Here is a 19983-nt window from a genome sequence, read left to right as displayed (position 1 = left end):
TTTCTTTAAATTGGCAGACAAAATGTTTCTGTAGACTTAGAGTTAATTTTGCTGTTGCCATCATGTGTTACATCATCAATGAAGATTAATGAGCCCGTCCCAGAATAAGCCATGCAAGCCCAAGCCATGACATTGCCTCCACCGTGTTTCACAGATGAGCTTGTATGTTTGGGATCATGAACAGATTCTTTCTTTCTCCAAACTTTAGCCTTTCCATCACTTTGGTAAAGGTGCATCTTGACAAAAACACAGTAACACATGATGGCAGCAGCAAAATGAACTCAGAAGTCTACAGAAACATTTTGTCTGCCAATTTAAAGAAAGATGCAACCAAACTGATTGGAAGATCCTTCATCATGCAGCAAGATAATGATCCAAAAAAACTGCAAAAATAAAAAAGGAGTTCATCAGGGGCAAGAAGTGGAAGGTTTTAGACTGGCCAAGTCAATCTCCAGACTTAAACCCATAGAGCATGCATGTTACCTGCTAAAAAGGAGACCGAAGGGAGTAACCCCCCAAAACAAACAGCAACTGAATGTATCTACTACATGAAAGGAAACACACTAAAATGCTGAAATTAATTATGAATGTAAGAGTAACAGTGTAAAGTTTAATAACAAGAGATACAAATAAATGTTCTAAAGCCTTTCATCTGGAAGTGACCCTTCAAAACCTCAACCACTAAAAAAAATTAATAGATATTCACATGAGCTACTATCCATTACTAGCAACCAGCAGCAGACTCACTACGTTCACACATAGATCTGTATAGATCCAATAATACCTACAAACAGGTTTCTTTCCAGCTCCTAGTCTAAACCAACACCGACATATTGGCAAAATAATGTACTCTTAAGTCCAGTATGCCACAGTTAAACAATTTATAACAATAAAAACTGGCTTCACATGGAACACGTAGAGATCAATAATAAGATCAATAACCTCCTAGGGGTCTTGCTGTTATAACAGCAAGACCCCTAGGAGGTGGTCGCGTATTCATTATCTATGATTGTGAGTAAAGACACCACTGAAAGAGGACCCAAGATGCTAAAATTGTAAGATTGTACAGAGATTAGCTATGCCTACAATCAATACTTACATTTTCGTATCTTACCCTTACTGAATAAATACACCGAAAGCTGCACTCTTATACAAGGGGTCTACAGGTCTATTTCCTGCTCAGAATATTTAGTTCTCTAAGAACAAGGATAAGGGATAACACACTGCAAATCAGTTGCTATCACAAAATAAGCTCTAACTGAGTGGCTCAATAGTTTATTACTTATATAATATGCACTGAGCTCACAATAAGAACAAAGACCATTGTCTATTATTTTATAGCCTACATATTTTATGATGCATGAAGCTGTAATATTCAGCTTAAATTCCCTTAAAAAAGTGTATTCAATCAGAGCACGGCATACATGGCGACTTTGACCAGCTTATCAAGGGGCTACAAAATGATAAAGAGAGGTTTCAGGGTTCTCTTTATGTTTTGCGGATCTGATCGTACATCTAAAGTTACAATTCAAAATTATAAGGCAAGTGAGTCAGCATGCACAATCTGATATTTACTGTTGACACACTAATAAGGCATCAAACGCCCCAAAAAATATGTTTATGCGCAGTTTTGACATATAAATCTTTTACAAGACCTTGAAAAATTATTTGTGAAACAGGAAATGTGCATTCCAAAAAGCTGTGTAATCATAAATGTGCTAAAGTGCGTGTCACAACAGCAGAAGTTACATCTACAATTTGCAGCCAACAAGATATAGTAACCGCGTAATGTGTGTTGAGTACATTTCACAAGCTGTATCTGTAAATTCTGATAATGTCCATTGCTAGGAAACATCCTGAATTAATGAGAAAAGTGTAAATTTGACAGATAAATCATTTTAGCTCGCTTAGAGGGGAGCAAATGTAAAAAGTGTCTCACTTTGCTCCATTCTCCCCTAGTTAATTTAGGGTGATTCAAATTTCAACAAGAGCCAAATGAAAGATAATTACAAGACCACTCCCTTAATGTAGTATAGCGGATATACTATAATATTTAAGCTCTTTTAGTGCTCTGAAAATGTTTGCGAAGAACCCCCCCTGGCTTAGAGCTGACACCTGGTAGAACCCAAAACTAGACAGAATTAATGGAAGCAGAGTAAGTAACTGTCAATCAGAACAAATCCCATTCTGGCTAAAGACTAGTTTAAAAAAATAAAGGGACAACAATAAAAAGAAAAAAAGCTTGATAGCTTAGGCACAGTGGGAACAGTTCCAATTTAAAAAAGCTAGACAAAAACACAAAAGCTTGTGAAAATAAGGGCTTTTGTTTATTTGACTTTGTTTTAGTACTTTCAATTTGGGAGGCTTGCCAGTGGTAGACAGGGGGAGATGAGAGGAACTTTTACCTTATTTAAACAAACAGGGATATGTCAGCAAAAGCCTGCAGAACAGAGGGATACCTTGTATCATTATTATTATTTTAGCCTTTTCATCCTTCCCCACTCTTTTCTTTTTGCTTCCGTTTAAATATTGCAGTCACCCATGGGGCCCAGAGAGCTTTTCAGGCTCTGTATTTTATCCCAAAAAAAGCTCCGAAGCTCAACATCCCTTCATGGATTTCATGCATATAATGTACATACAGTACGCTTCAAATTACATCTTTGACCTTTGTGACGTAAGCATTTTTAAAAGCACAAGACTTCTTGGAGCCTCTCTCCCTCTGTATTCCTGTCAGTGCACCTCAAACGGACAGGACTTTTTAAAAAGGAGGCCTCTGGCTAATAAATTGTGTCAAAATGAATGTTTCTCCAGCCCTCTCTTCCATAGCACCGCATCAATTGTGAAACCTGTCTGGATATCTCACGGCCACCTGTCTGTTCTCGGCTGCCTCCACCCAAAAAACAAAAAAGTATATTCCTCACTCGCACTTCCTATTCACTCCCCTTCTTTTGCCTCTATGTTGCTCCATGTTACATCGTCATCTGCAAACATCCCTCACTTCCTTTGTCACCAAAACAACAAGACAGACAAAGAGTAATTAAAATTGCCCCCGCTGCTTTGTTTTTAATCTCCCTGTCAGCCCATAGCCTTGGAGTCACTTCACAGCGACTAGCTGCCTGCATTTGGACACACAGCTTTTTCAAAACACCAGGTCACGCAGCAAACTGCTGAACCGTGGTCACATTTATGCAATTGTATTCATAAAATTATAGAGTTAACTTGACAGAAAAAAGTTATTTTAACTTTATAATTCATCACAACAGCATTACTCCCTGACATTTTGTCTACTCAGGGTTTCAAGTTCAAAGTGTGGAAACAAGTCAACATCTCTACCATACCAGGCAGGAATGACATTTTAAAATATTTTCTGGTGCAGCACTGACAGAGCGGGGCATACTGCAACCATTCAAATAGTTTCTGGTATTTTTTAATAATGACTGGTTGGCTTCTGTCTTTTATCTCATGTCAGCTTTGCCTGTTTTAGAGCCACCCAGACAAAACACACTGTATAGAAAATGACAGCATTTTTAAGCATGTATTTACTGATACAAATGGAACCTTGTATCATCTGTGCACTATTTTGACACATGGACCTACTGCATCACTTTTACATTTCATCAGAACTGCCTCTAACCTCTCTGACATCCACCTCATTTTAGCACCCACGCCGCAAACTCAAAACCAATTCGGTGGCATGGGTGTTCAATGGTGTCTGGCCGTGTTAGTTGAGATGGATGGCGCAAAGAAAAGAACAATGAATCTTCATCATAGATCGTCACTGTTTTTATCTCGCCAATACACACCCACGGTCCCAAGCTGCTCCTTTGTCTCCAGGCTCGGTTTTGTGTATCTCACACCTCATGCTCACACAGTGACTAACCCTTCCTCCTTTGTGTTTTTTATCCATCCAGCTATCCATCCACCTGTCTGTCCATCCACTCTCTGGACACCTGGAAGAGGCGGTTAGGTAATTTATAGCTCATTGCAGGACACTGTGTCCTCCTATCTTACAGCACGCCCACATTGTTCTGGCGCCTCCACAGATACGCAACAGGTGCGTGGGTCTTAATTTCATCTACCTGGAGGCATCTTGTCAGATCAGAGATGACAGGTACTGTACCAACATATACAACCACCTGTAATAAAGACTCTTCAGGAAATCCACAAACTGTATGAGACCGCTCACTCCTACAGAAAAGCTTCTGATGTGTTATACATTTTTTTACAAACATTGTTTGTTAGAGATCATTGTATGAAGGATATGGCCTTCTGTGCACTATATTGTGTTACTGTTGTGTATGCTATTTCTTGTATCAGTCTCTTCAGCATACCGACATAAATCCTTAGAAAACTTGGATGGTAGAGAAATTAAATGATGATCTTGACTTTTATTGTATTATTGAGGCATATGTGTGCGCTGTAGGCCAATGATTGGCTGTGCCACAGTGGTTGCCCAGGGTCGACTCTTTCAATCTCACTCTATCATTTCCTCTTCTGCCAATGTGCCCATCACATTTATGTCCAATTCTGTTGCTAGCAGTCCTTCTTATTTTCTTACTTTCTGAGCCTACACAGTGTTTCCCATAGGTATACTGCTTTTTTATTGTGTGTGTGGGGGGGTTAACCTTAGTGTGTTTTTTTGTTTGTTTTCAATCACAGAACAGATATTGTTTCTAAGTATTCAGCCAGTAAGAAAGAAAAGCATAATCCATGTCAATTACTCATAAAATACAGGTCTTCAGCTCACCACTAATGTTTATAATTTGATGTTATGATAATAATTTGAACTTGACCATGTAGAAAATGTCTCAATGAGCCAATCCCTGTCAATTATGTCCAGCAAAACTAAAAGTCACGTACAGTGACAGGAGAGGTCAGCTTATTGTGTTTTTCCATTTTGAGCAAGCACACAACAGAGCCAAGGAGACACTGACTCAAGCTACACCATTGATTCACAGGTTGCAATTAACATAGTGTTGCTCCTGTCCGGTCAGGCGCAAATTGAAAAAGCCAATAAAAATTGGTTTTCTACTGCCAGCTGCCATCTCACAACAGTCTGAAATGGCCACTCCGGATCCATCCATGCCTCTCAGCCAGCAGCATCGACTCATGTGTCGATATACCTGCAAACTTCTACTGGCTCAAGTGAGAAAAAAATCAAAGCAGCGGGTTGTTTAATGACAGAATAAATCCAGGAGGACGCTTAAAGGAATTGATATCCTGACAATAACAACATAGCCAAACAAAGTGCTTCACTGGTTCACTCTGTCCACTATACTGTATCTAGATTAATAGACTGCCCAGTTGGCGTGCTTAGGCCATTAGCCCAGGATGAGATACTTGAAGAATAATCACCTACTGTGCCTTTATCTCAGTCGTTTCATAGTCACGGTCAATGTTTAGTCTAAAATCTATTTTTTTTTTCTATGCATAGTACTACTTATGACATGCAAGTTGTCACACAGGTGCACAAGGTGCAAGATCATATCCGATGTGAGTGGAATGATGGGAAAAGCTGGCAAATGGGGCCTGTCTCATTTACTGCCTACCTACCCAAAAAGACTTTTAAAGGTCAACACTCAAAACTGTGGTTTCCATTGTAATCCATTAACGTGATCTGCAGCTGTCAAGTGCAGTGGGTTACATTGACTGAAATAGTGTGGTATTAAACGTACATCGTTATAGCCTACCCAATTATTATAGACTAATGTAAAATAGAATTGAAATGCAAAAAGCACAGTATACTACTACTCTCATTTTCATAATAACAGGTGAGATGAAGAGGAGGAGGTTGAGGGGGAAGGAAGAGGATGAGTGAGGAAGGGCACTAATGGAGCTGATATAAGAGGGTTAACAATATTCCTGCTCATGTATGCATGAAGTCAGTAAGATCAATTACACAGTCAACATGAAGTATTAAACAGTGCATGCAGTCAGACCTTCTCAGATATGTATGTACAGTGAGTGTATTACAATATTTAATACAATTCTCTCCCTTAAATGCTGCCTTTTTATCACATAGCACACATTTGGCTTTAGTCACCTTGACCTACAGCTAGGTCTGTATTTTCCAAATTAACAATTTGTAAATGTATTTAGTAAAGACCAAATATATGTTGTCATTTGACATGGCAATTATAAATGTATTTAAAAAAAAAAGTAAGATCTTGTATAAGTATAAGTAATTAATCATTTAATCATCTCAATTTCAACTGAGCAGAAAACAACCACTAATAAACTCTTGGGTCTTTAAGTTTTGAACAAATGCATAAACTGCTAGAAAACTGCCAGTGTTTGATGTGTACATGTGCATAAATACTTAATGTTTCACGAATCACGACACACTGCAAAAGAAACATAGTATTTCAGAAATACATCTATAAATCTGTTTACAACATCAATATATTGTTAACTACTTATTAAGTGTTTATATCCTCCTCATATGTACTTAGAAGGCTAGCTCATGTAGAGCATTATGTAAACTATTAATAGGCATTAGCTGAGATTATTTTCGAAGGGGAAGGAGATAAGGACTGGTAGAAGATCAGACATAGGTAACAGAGAAGCGATGACAAGGCAAATAAAAGAGTTGATGACAGGAGGAGAACAGGGCGGGTGACCATGGGTGGTGAGGCAGGCAAAGCTATCGCGGAGATCAATCAATAGGCTCCAAGAGTCGGGTCTTTGCCCGGACAGTATGGAGGCAGGAGAGATCAATGAGGAGTAAGGCCCATAGACTAGTTCACCACAGGAGACAATACATTATGGCCCGCAAACACACTCTAGCCGAATGAGGGGATAAAGATTGGAAGCAAAGGAAGAGAGAAAAGAGGGTAAAAAGAAAGGTTTGATACAAGGAGAAGAGGGAAGGGAGTGAATAAAACGGTAAATTACTGAATAGGACATGAATAAAAACAGTGTGACAACTTGAGCAGGCAAAACTAAGACATAGACATATTGGAAGTCTAACATTTCAATTATTTCTGTATGAGAACAATCTGAATAGATTACTGCAGTGGGAGTGGAGGTCCAGATAAATCAAAACACTTGTACCAGCAGTTTTCTACACTTATGCAATGTTAACATGTAAACGTCTCGTATGTTTTTTTTTTCTCAGCCGTAACACACTTGTTTTGTGGGGCACATCAATTAGTCACATCCAAGAAGGTATCTCTTCATATACTGGTTAATGTCCTGAGAGAACACTAAGTGTGCGTAGACTAAATGAAAATAATCTAGAAAGCTTGCACCTATAGAGATCTCCCAAGAGAGAAGCTGAGAAACTAAAGCAAAACATCAAATCCCCTCCAACTCTTCAGAGATATGGCACTCAATCTAACTCTGGCAAAGAGGGAATACTGATGAAAGAAGGAGGTGTTCCCACAGGAATGCAAATGAACTTGCTCCTCCTCTTCCTTAGACCCACGCACAGAAACAGAGCATGCCCACACCAAGAATTTTGTTTTCAATGCAGTTACTCACATCGCTCCATCCATCCATCTATCCATGCTCCCCTGCCAAATCTTCCTTATCTGCATCTTGTCTGGTAAATGCCTGAGCAGTGGGAGATTTGGCAGGAAAGATGGAGACTGAGAATGGTTTTCTTCCATTGTTCAGTGAGGTTCTTATTATCCCTGACTCCTATTGTTCATTATGGTGCAGAAGATACATGTAGGTGTGCATGTTTTTTTGTTTCCCTTTGTCAAGTGGCAACATGAGCAGCACCTGTCTGTTGCAGACACACAGTCGTCTCCTACACACATTTCCTCTATCAACTATGCTGACATAAACATAACAGGCCATTGTCTATGATCTGGCCTTCTGAAAGCACTTAAAACATTAAGCACTTAAACAAGTTTGTCTCGCAGGCACTGATGCACTTTCCCATCAAAGTCCTTTGACAATCAACTCTAACTGTTCTCAAGGATCCTGCTTCTCATATAGTAATGCAGATCCTGTCTGAATAGTTCTGCTTAGTTGTATGAGCCCATTTACAGCTTTTAGCTTCAGTGCCCCCGACTCCTGGAACAACTTACAGCAGCAAATTAAACTAAATACCTTCATATCTTTTAACCAATTTAAACAAACTATCTTAAATCTGCCAGACTCTACCTGTAACTGTTTTAATTAGACTATATTGTACTTTCACTCACTTAATTTTAATTGCTGCCACTCTTCACCACTATGTACATTTTTCAATTGTTTTTTTTTCTCTTCACCTGTTGTTGTGTATTTGATGTTTTTGCATTGAATATTGTTTATGTATTGTTGTTTTTCCTTTGAATTTGCTTTGAACTCGACATCATTGTAAATGAGGGTCACCCCTCAATTGGTCTCTCGAGGATAAATAAAAGTTAAATGAAAATGAAAAATGCAATACTATCTAATAATTGATTTGGACTCAGCTTTGTGAAATGAGGATTGTATGATATACGCAGTGTCCGTGCCAGTAAAAAGAAAATAGTTTCTTTATCACAGAGGGATTATATGCAATGATCAGACTTCAGTGGCAAGTAAGGATATTTACCCTGAAATCCCTTGCCATGGGCTCCATTTCCCCCAAAAAATGTTTTATAACTTATGCAATATTTCACCATGACTAAAGCAGCCTTCTCCGAGTCTTTATTCATTTCAAGGACGATTCAAACTGTTAATAATTTTTCCTTTGATAATTTGGCATGAATTGAATTTACATAACTTAAAGTGTTAGAAGCATCTGGTTTGGCAACATGGCTGCTTACAACAGTTTGATCTGTCAGGCAGAGTGTCGGCAAACAAGCATCTTCATTTATTATCATTTCGACATCACAAACCTGTCCTTAACAAAAAAAACTTTGAAGCATTACTCCTCTTTACGGCTAGCAGATTGTTCTTGCAACCCTGAACTCTACGACATCTCACACCTTTATCAGAGGTCCCTTTTGACCACACTCAGCTGGCATTCATCATATGAGTGTTATAGAAAGGCTGTCACAGAGAGAGAAAGGGAGTTGGGTGGAGGTGAGAAAAATAAACAGACATATAGCCTGGTGACATGTCTACTGACCCAATGACCTTCACCCAGCACGGCCGCAGCATGACACTGATGGGCAATAGCAAACAGCCAGCTGGTAACAGCTTAGCACTGACCACTGCTGGACGAGAGCCAGGTGGTAGGAGCCAGCGTGAGTAAAGAAAGAACAGGAATCTTCAGTAATATGCCTAAAAGGATTGAGGAGGATCATGCTGTGTAATTCTATTGTCCCGATCAGGGATAGAGGGGATGGAAATAGAGCGGAATGCTCTCTAGTCCAAAAAGGAAAATAGGTTTACTGTTAAGGTAAGTATGTTGTTTACAGTGGCAGAGTACTGCTTGTGCACATGAAGCTGTTGGTCTTGAGAAACAGCCGTCCACTCTGTTGGCACCTAGTCATGGGTAGCAGAGAAAGAAGACCATGCAGACCTCAGTGCTGGAGACTTGCCTGGGAGTTTATTGCAGGCCCACAGTTTGGATCTCCATCCTCTGTGAACCAACAGCAGGCTGACAAATGCCTGAGAGGTGATAGTGAGAATGAGTGAAAGCACTGAGGCACCCCGGAGGAAAAACAATTCCGGACTGAACCCTCAAATTGCCCAATATAAAAGAGCTGTCAACATCCCCAAGCTTGAAAAATGACAGGGAAGAACTCTCTGCTGGTAGGATTACAGCTGAGGTAGTTATCGAATGCTTGTGGTTTAACCAAGGTGTTTAAAGAAAAAAAAATGTAATAAAGCAATGCATTGCTATGCATTGCTGCATTAGGAACAGTACTTGAACAGTTTAGAATGTTATGACATGAATCCAGATTGCTGTTTTATTTCTTTGATATGGTTGATCCACAACTACCAAAATTGGAATTTCATTGGGTTTCATTTTCAAAACTGAGGTCATCATTTTCATAAGTTAGGATGACATGTACTTACCAAAGTTCTAAGAACAGATTATAGTCAGACAAATTCCAAACTCATGTGTATGTTACTTTATTGTTAATTATGTCGGGCTATAGTTGTTTCTGATTCCTAACTACTGCTATTACTGCTTAGGTTGTCATAAGTGCCTCAAGAGGAACCGACCATTATCTAAAAGCTCTGAGTTCATATTTTACAGCTCACTGCCTTGAATACTTTGCAACAGTGAGCCCAACAATAATAGCTCTATTATCCCCAAATCTACCATTTAAACTGTCACCCCCCCCCCCCCCAACCCCCGCACTCTCAGGAAACGGTTGGCAGTGGCAAGAGTCCTTTCAATATGACAAAAATGTAATTAAACTCTTTTTGTAACACAGGTGACAGCAAAAAAGTGTAAGAAAACCAATGCAGTGCAAGTTAAGACATCCTTGGGGAGGGTGCTCACGCTGATGTACCAAATGCCTCATGGGAGATCTATTTCCACTTGGCTGGCTGCAGATCCAATCAACCAGCAGGAGAGAACTCCATCAATGAAATGTCAGAGATGAGGCCACTGAGTCACCACCTGGATTCATCCTCCTGAATAGCTTGTCTGCTATCCTTTTCAAATTGTGACAATATTTGGAATTCTTAATAGTCAATATGTAAATGGAAACTGTAAAAAAGAATAATTTGTCACTAATCTTCATATTCAAATGTAAATGTCAAATTGAGAAAATGATGCTAAGAAGTTAATCCCTAAATTTTGAGTCCATTTACAGACTTACATGAAGCCTCTTATACGTGACTAGCACAAACAGCTTTGTATCACCTCATCTGTGCAGTGCAGTTGAGTGTGTCTCGTTGATCAGCCGTGTGTTTATTTACTAGTCAGTCCATACTCCCTGCTCCTCCTCATTCTCAGGGAAGTCTCCCAGTGCTAGCAACAGCTTGGTCCAATCTCCCATAAACTATCGGCAAGGCCAGAGCGATGTAAGGCGGCCATATTTACAGCCCTGAAAGCAATTGGAGGTTAACAATGAGGCCTGGCTGCTGCGGTTTATGAGCTGCTGTAAAATTTCCACCATGATTAAAATCTCCGTTCGGGTGAAAGACAATGGTGCAGCCCTTTCTCTCAAGCCTCCAGTGAAATATCACCTCACACCACTCCTCCCTTGCTCTCCTCACCTCTCATCTCCATGACATCGTTTGCAGGCGTTTACCTTGGCCAATGGCCTTTCACAGCCTACTGTCTTAATAACATCTGGGACTAGCTGGTGAAAATCAACTAACTTCAGCCTGGAATTTGACCAGCAGATCTGCTTGTGTTGTGAGTATGATTGTTTAACCATCGTCACTAGAGCAAAGCACCCTAGCTAAACAATCTGTTTTATAGATGTCAGTCCAGCACACAGCGGACCGTCCAACAAATACTTTGGCTTGTACATAGTTAGTCAGAACGTCATATAATATAATAATATCATTATAGATATGATATGCCACACAACTTGTTTATGTGCATGGCTATAGAGGTGTTCCATATCATCATATCAAATTTTTTTAATTTGTCATTCCACAATATTCACAATATTGTGACTTGATGTATTAATGACAGTATTTACAGCAGCAACAAACAAGGCTTAGCTGATGAAGAGTCTGCTTTAAAAATGCAACAACTTCAGAAGTGCTGAAGTGGTTCGACAAAATAAATAGTTTTTACAAGTTGGGAAGAGTAGAAGCTAACGGTGCAGTGTGTCTTAGTCTGGTGGCGATGTGGAAGAAGAGGAGATTAGACAAACCAGTCAAATAGCTGATGTACACACATGTTTTAGGTAAAATAATGCACTTAGTTTGAAGTTCAGTATCGATCAGCTGGACTCCGTCATTAAAGCAGGTCCGTTTACAGCACGGAATGATCAAAGAGTTATTATAGAAAGCAGACAGATCCTGTATAAATCTGACTATAGCAGTGGACAATCATATAGGGGAGAACGGGGGAATCTGAGGCATCGGGTAATGTGAGCCACCCCCTGTATCTAGGCAACGGAAAACATTTGTGGTCATGTGAGATATATGTTTTCAAGCCCCTCTCATTTCCCCTTGGCCCTGAAAGAGAGGACCTCATGGTGCTGTGGTAAGCATGTTTTTTTCACCAAAAGAGGTATTTTGCATGTAAAAGTAAATGTTCTTGCTGTCAACTTAATCAACTGTTGTGCCAAAGCAAATGTATTCACGTAGAAAAACTTATATCATACGTGTTGATAACTGAAGATTAGCCTGAAATGCTAAGAGAGGTAGTTTTTTCTCAAATTGTGGTGGTGGGGGAAAGTGAGCCAAATGCTGTGGGGGAAAGTGAGCCACTGTCTCACTTTTCCCCACCATGAGGCACAAGTTAAGTTTAGTCTTAAACATATTTTAATGTAATATTACATGACATGTTTTATTTTAATGTCATACACATTGTAGAAAAGCCATCATGCCAAGGAAATACACCAGGAAGACGACCTGGGGCAACCACACGGAAAGAGCACCTTCTCATCTTTCCCTGTAACCTTCAGGGCTGGAATGTAGAGTAGGCCTAGTTGTAGAGTATGACAGGCTGATGTTATAATCCAGTTGGGTCTTCTCCTGTGTTCTGAGTCCCAGGCTGTTCTCGCTGGTTCTGATTTTCCTATGCTTTGACCCCCAGACACTAGCTTGCTCTAAGGGTCCTGTGTTCTGACCCCCAGACTGTGTTCTAATCTAACTGGTTCTATCTAAAGTTGGGGTAAAGTGAGCCACATGACAACTTTTTTTTAAACAATCATATTTTCACTGCCCTTTGTCTTGAACAAATTCTGCTAATGCCCATTTCTAGGAAACATCCTGAATTAATGGGAAATGTGTAAATTTGAGTGATAAATTATTTTAGCTCGCTTAGAGGGGAGCAAATGTAATAAGTGGCTCAGATTACCCCGTTCTCCCCTACTGTAAATATACATAATGCTAATCCAATATCATGATATTCATTTAATAATCCAAACCCCAATGGCATGCATATTTGTGTTGGCAATCTTTAGTTATTTTGTTTTGTGTCTGTCTGAATAACCAACTTTTTATAGCATCAGTGATTTACAAGGAAAATGCCGTTTGACACATTTGTTCCTTCAATTGTCCTTTAATCAGTGTCAATGATTCAACAAATACGCTCTTCTCTTCTGTCTCTTTGTGTCCTCAACCCTTTATTTCAACTGTGAACAGCCAACCTTCCTCTTTTACCTTCCTCATTCTTCCCTTTTCAACAGGTATTGGAGATAAAGTGGTGGACCCACAAAAGCAATATGCCACTGACAGAAGAAGCTGGGTCCATGCACAGAATCCTATTCTCATCCATATTAATGACATGCACACAAACGCACCATCACACTCGCATATGCCCACAAATATACTGTATGGTAATATGTATGCACCAAATGGCACAAGGACAAACACACAGCTTGCCTTATATATACCCTTAGTGTCAGACTGTCAGAAAAAGTAGTAACCACATGGAAGCTCCCCTGGAGGGGGCACACACACAAACACACAACTCCACACGCAACAGCGTGAATCTATTGCAAATTTCAGAGCAGGTGGCCAGAGAGATATTCCTTGGCTTTTTACTTTTAAAAGAGAAAGAAAACATCCTAAGTCGCTTTCTGTAATTGGCAACCCCCTAACACACTGTCAACTATTTAAGCTGCAATTTTAGTGATTTGCAGGCAAAGAATGAAAGGTGCAGAGGCAAACATTTGCTGCTCAGGTATTTGCCCTTGCTGGCTATCTGGAGAAGGCCTGGGCCAAGAGAACAAAACATACTTATCAATGAGATCTTTATGTTTGCTTTTCTTTTCTTTTCTTTTGTTTGCGTCTGTTTCCTTGTTGTCCTACTGTGAAATGTGATCTCCATTTATTTACAGGAAGTGAATGTTATCATGTGAATTTGATACAGTTGTTGGTGTCTTATAATCCCGAAGGGGATGGGTCCTTGTTTGGACATGACACAAAAATAAAAATTCATTCATTCATTCATTCATTCATTCATTCGCAGCCTCAGAGGCAGACAGGAATGTAATTACTTCCTCTGCAGAGGATCCTGCTCCTCATCTTCTCACATCTTAAAACTTCTTATTTTCTCTGGTTTCCTTCCATCAAGTCATGTCCTTCCTTTGGTCTGTCCTCCATTTAACCCTCTCTTGTCTTCCACCTAATGGTATCAGATTACTGTTCTCTGTTTTTTTCCCGCTTCCAGCATCCATCCAACTACAAACAAGAAACGCGCAGGGCACATTTACCAGGCTTCGGAAAACAGCATCCTTCTTCACCTTTACTGACACCTAGAATGCCACTGTGCTTTTTTCTCCCTTGTACTTTTAGAGAAGAACCAGGAGCATTCAACAGACAGGGAAATAAACAATTAAATAAGTGTATTACAAAGAGATGTACTGTATAATATTTTCATTTGTTTATTTGCATAGGGACAAGTGTGTATATGAACTAATTCCACACACCATAGCATGTATAGCTTAATCTCATTTTCAATGCCCATCCCTAGCCTTTGAAAAAGACTCTGCAACTATACACAAGAGGTGGTACAAATAAGACAGTATCAACATCTTCCTGTCTATGTGTGTGACTGTCATTGCATCTGCTGCAAGCCCTCAACTGTTTGTTTGTGCTTCTCAATTGCATGAAGGTCATTCCATTTTCTTTTGGGCTGTCTATTAATTCTGAGAGCACACAGCCTTGGGGGCTTTTCTGTTTGTTTTCATCCATTGCATTTTGGTTTTATTGTCCGAAATTCCGGAAATGACAGCTTTAGTGAGCCATTAGTGCAGTACAGAACACTTGAGGAGCTTAACAGAGGACACACACAAGGAAGAAGGGCCTCTGTCCCCCTGACCCATATTACAGCACATTAAACACACTGAATCATCCTTCTCTCTCTCTGTCCTTCTTTCTCTTGAGACACACACGCGCGTCTGGTGTTGAGCATATCTATGGCATATCAGGCCTGAAAACAGACTACAGCTTTGACCTTTGGTACTGACATTTACTAAGTGAGGAACATTCTCACTGGAGCAGCATCACATTGACTAAAGGTGTCAATTATGTTGCTCTGGATTTCCTCAAGATGTGGGTGCTGACTGAGCGGCAGAGTCCGTAGAGATGTGAAACACATTTTGCAATGTGTTGTGCACACATACAAGCACACATCGAGGTCACGCATTGCTGGAACAAAATGGGCATGTGAAATATAGATGACGAGAGATGCAGTTAGGAAGAGAGAACTTGGTGCTTGTTACAAATAAAGCAGTGTTATAGATAACCATATATGGAACTCAGTATTGCACTCTACTGCTCGTAAATCCAACTAAGCACCTCCTGGAGCAGGCCAATTCTATCTCCTGTATTGTAATTGTGATGATTTAGAGTGTGTTTACCGTCCAAGTGTGAACACAGTGTAATCTAAGTGATCATTATTCGAAGCAAACCGAAATTCATCACCCGTCGTTTAGGGAGCAAATGACAAAGCGATGCTATTAAAATTCATAAAGAGCATGCCATAAACTTTCTGACACATTTTAAGTGAGTTCAGCAGAATGCTTCCAGTGAGCTCCAGTGCACGATATTGACTCACCAAGAGAGCCGCTTTTCATTTGAAAGTTATAAAAGAGAAGTCCTAACGCTATCAGGCAGGTTTAGAGTTTAGGAGAGGAGCGTTGCTGGCTTCCCTTCACTCTTATCTCTTCAAGCACATTTCCAAAAGCCTTCACTTAAAATTGATTTTGAAGACGACTGCCTTTTATGAAATAAGATATATCGGCTTCCTCTCTTGGACTATCCCCCTTTAGGTTTTTTGTTTGTTTGTTTATATTAAATAAATAAATAGGGTTTAGTTTTTCTCATACTGTATGTATGGAAACTCTCACAATCTTCTTTTGTCATGGATGATTCTTAAAAAAGTACAGGATGATATACAAAATGAGGCAATTTGGTGTGAGTCTGTCAGAGCAGGTCTGATTGAAAGACTGTAATGTGAATCTTGAACCAATAATATGCTGTTATAAAATCACTGTTATTGATTATTGATGGTTAAAATGACTACATCTGGGTTTTTGTCACCACAGTCAGATATGTCAAATCCATAAGATATACTTGTCAACTCCGTCAGATTTATATTATTTTGATAATATTGCATAATGATATTTCATAGTTGTTGAGGAATGGTTGGTCATATGTGAAAATCTAACCTGTCACCTAACATGAGAATGTGTTTTGAAATTTGAAACACATCTTGATTGCTGTTGATGTTAAAGTAAAAATTCTATTTGATAGAACTACATAGCTGAAGAACATAGAGGAAAATCGATGTATATTCATATACAGGTCCTTCTCATATAATTAGCATATTGTGATAAAGTTGATTATTTTCCACAATGTAATGATAATAATTGAACTTTCATATATTTTAGATTCATTGCACACCAACTGAAATATTTCAGGTCTTTTGTTGTTTTAATACTGATGATTTTGGCATACAGCTCATGAAAACCCCAAATTCCTATCTCAAAAAATTAGCATATCATGAAAAGGTACTCTAAAGGAGCTCTTAACCTAATCATCTGAATCAACTAATTAACTCTAAACACCTGCAAAAGATTCCTGAGGCTTTTAAAAACTCCCAGCCTGGTTCATTACTCAAAACCGCAATCATGGGTAAGACTGCCGACCTGACTGCTGTCCAGCAGGCCATCATTGACACCCTCAAGCAAGAGGGTAAGACACAGAAAGAAATTTCTGAGCGAATAGGCTGTTCCCAGAGTGCTGTATCAAGGCACCTCAGTGGGAAGTCTGTGGGAAGGAAAAAGTGTGGCAGAAAACGCTGCACAACCAGAAGACGTGACCGGACCCTGAGGAGGATTGTGGAGAAGGGCCGATTCCAGACCTTGGGGGACCTGCGGAAGCAGTGGACTGAGTCTGGAGTAGAAACATCCAGAGCCACCGTGCACAGGCGTGTGCAGGAAATGGGCTACAGGTGCCGCATTCCCCAGGTCAAGCCACTTTTGAACCAGAAACAGCGGCAGAAGCGCCTGACCTGGGCTACAGAGAAGCAGCACTGGACTGTTGCTCAGTGGTCCAAAGTACTTTTTACGGATGAAAGCAAATTTTGCATGTCATTCGGAAATCAAGGTGCCAGAGTCTGGAGGAAGACTGGGGAGAAGGAAATGCCAAAATGCCTGAAGTCCAGTGTCAAGTACCCACAGTCAGTGATGGTCTGGGGTGCCATGTCAGCTGCTGGTGTTGGTCCACTGTGTTTTATCAAAGGCAGGGTCAATGCAGCTAGCTATCAGGAGATTTTGGAGCACTTCATGCTTCCATCTGCTGAAAAGCTTTATGGAGATGAAGATTTAATTTTTCAACAAGACCTGGCACCTGCTCACAGTGCCAAAACCACTGGTAAATGGTTTACTGACCATGGTATTACTGTGCTCAATTGGCCTGCCAACTCTCCTGACCTGAACCCCATAGAGAATCTGTGGGATATTGTGAAGAGGAAGTTGAGAGACACCAGACCCAACACTGTGGATGAGCTTAAGGCCGCTATCGAAGCATCCTGGGCCTCCATAACACCTCAGCAGTGCCACAGGCTGATTGCCTCCATGCCACGCCGCATTGAAGCAGTCATTTCTGCGAAAGGATTCCCGACCAAGTATTGAGTGCATAACTGAACATAATTATTTGAAGGTTGACTTTTTTGTATTAAAAACACTTTTCTTTTATTGGTCGGATGAAATATGCTAATTTTTTGAGATAGGGATTTTTGGTTTTTCTTTACTTTTTTGCCAAAATCATCAATATTAAAACAATAAAAGGCTTGAACTACTTCAGTTGTGTGTAATGAATCTAAAATATATGAAAGTCTAATGTTTATCAGTACATTACAGAAAATATTGAACTTTATCACAATATGCTAATTATATGAGAAGGACCTGTATATATCCATTTTGATAAAAAAGCACAGGGACTTTCTTGATAGCCCAGAGTAATGATCCTCTCTATGGTACGCAGAAATGTAAAATTGTATTGACAAAACACAGATAACTTCATCAGATACATCTCACTAATCTGTATCTGTCTACATCCCTTGCTCTACATTGATTTTGATATCAAACAACACAAAAAAACTGCCATATATGTGGTGAACATTTAATTACCGCAGGATACCTGAGCCTGAGGCAGGATACCATTTCAAGGTAGACAGCCTGTCAACGTGAGTGTCAACTGCTGGCGTGGAAACCTGAGTTGAGGTTGAGGAAGGAGGGAGACTAATAATAAATTGCATGCCTTTAGGCCAAAAGATGTGCGGTGAATCCTGACAGTATTTTTTTAACGTTTAAGTACATCAGACAAAAAACGTCGAGAAACAATTTATGCAAGAAAAGAGATATGTGTATTTGACTGCTTGATGCAATTTCATCAGAGTGTAAACATTTGTAGTACACTGAGTTTTTTTTGGGGGGAGGGGATTTTTATAATGATTTTGGTTTGGGACCGCTCGTTGGAGATTGTCATTTCAACAAATAGTTGGAGCTAATGTGCTCTGCAAGTCCTGTAGTACCTGGATGTTTTGTGGGTCCAAGATATCTGCATTTAATCCCTTAAATCCATGCACTCTCAGGGGAAATACGACTTAAAGTGTCCGATTGTCTCAGTGATTTTACTGCTGCATGAACCAAGTGCTAATGGTCTCTGGCGGTGGTCCAAACTCCCTCACACGTTGGATGCCACTGTCACATCTCTGAGCATTAACTCTTTCATAGAAATAAATGCTTGAGGAGGTGCTGATGTATTCACAGAGCATTTTGAGCTGTGGCCTCCCAGAGCTGGAAACTCAAATTCAAATTCAGTTCAGCTGTTGAGGTACCAAGGCTTTAATGGTTTTAATGAGCAAAAAGTTTCAAATCAGTAAAGATTTTTTGAAATGTTTTCCTACATCCCTTATATAAGCTAATTTAATAAACAGCTGAAACTGTTTTTAGTTTATGCTGCATCTGTTTGTTTATCTGTTTTTGTATTATAATCGACTGTCTTTTTTTGGCAGCAGCAGAACGCGGGTGCACAGAGAACAGAGCCACACAATACAAGGGACAGAAAGACATAAGAAAAAAGGACTCACTGCAGCCTCGTCCTCCCTGCTGTCGCTGGTGTCCTCGCTCTTGTGGTGGCCGGCCGAGGAGCGAGTGTCCCTCTTACGGCTGGTGTCCGTCCCCTCCGTCTGTCTCTCTCCATCTGGGCCAAGGTGAAAACATGGGACACTGATCAGAAGGACAGCAAGCACCATCATCATCACCATCATCCTCATTCTCCTCATTTCCAACATCCTCATTAATAGCATCATTGTCACCGTGGTCTGTAGCATTATCATCGGCATCTACTCAGCATAACATAAGGAATGTCTTTATTACTATCATCATACTGCACAACGGTAATTTTGAGGTCTCACTCACTTTCCCCCCCCCCCTACTGAGCCTCTCTACTGTAATCAAACCCGGATAAGGGTTTTCGGGCGAAAAAGGAGATTATGTGAAGAAAAAACTGTAATTGGAAAAAAGCAAAAAGGAGACAAGAAGAATAAAATCCAGTGTTGAGGGGGAATATGAGTGAAAAAGAAAACAAAAATAAATAGAGAAAAGGAGAGACATAAAGAATAGCTTTTCTTGCTGCGAAGTGGAGTTGTTAGGATGCTGTCATGCCACGGATGGATTATATGGGAGTTTTGCTGCACAATGATGACAGTTGCTTTGGCTGGGAGAGAACAACAGGAATTTAAATCTTCTCATTACGTGTGTGTGTGTGTGTGTGTGCATAATACAAGCATTTATTTTTGTGTGTTCGTCACAAAGCATATGGTCAAAAATTGCCACCTCTCCTTGCTGCCAGCGAAACACACACATGCACACTGTCACGGATGATCAAACCTGAGCTCAATTCAATACAGAGCGGTAACAGGATATTCAACACTTTATGAGAGCCCAGTTATTTGGAGTTTCA

General features: G+C 40.0%; 1 protein-coding gene across 1 annotated transcript in view; it reads right to left on the bottom strand.

Annotated features, from left to right (window-relative positions):
- Nucleotides 1-19983, bottom strand: part of b4galnt4a (beta-1,4-N-acetyl-galactosaminyl transferase 4a) — a 129357-nt gene that overhangs the window by 67699 nt on the left and 41675 nt on the right. The window contains exon 2 of the mRNA XM_080027345.1: nucleotides 19109-19221. Coding sequence (XP_079883471.1) covers nucleotides 19109-19221 — 113 coding nt within the window. The remainder of the gene's footprint in view (nucleotides 1-19108; nucleotides 19222-19983) is intronic.

The sequence above is a fragment of the Ammodytes marinus genome, assembly GCF_949987685.1.
Source record: "Ammodytes marinus genome assembly, chromosome: 5".
In the NCBI taxonomy this organism is placed as follows: domain Eukaryota; kingdom Metazoa; phylum Chordata; class Actinopteri; order Uranoscopiformes; family Ammodytidae; genus Ammodytes; species Ammodytes marinus.
The sequence above is the reverse complement of the archived record's forward strand: the minus strand, read 5'-3'. Positions and strand labels throughout refer to the sequence as shown.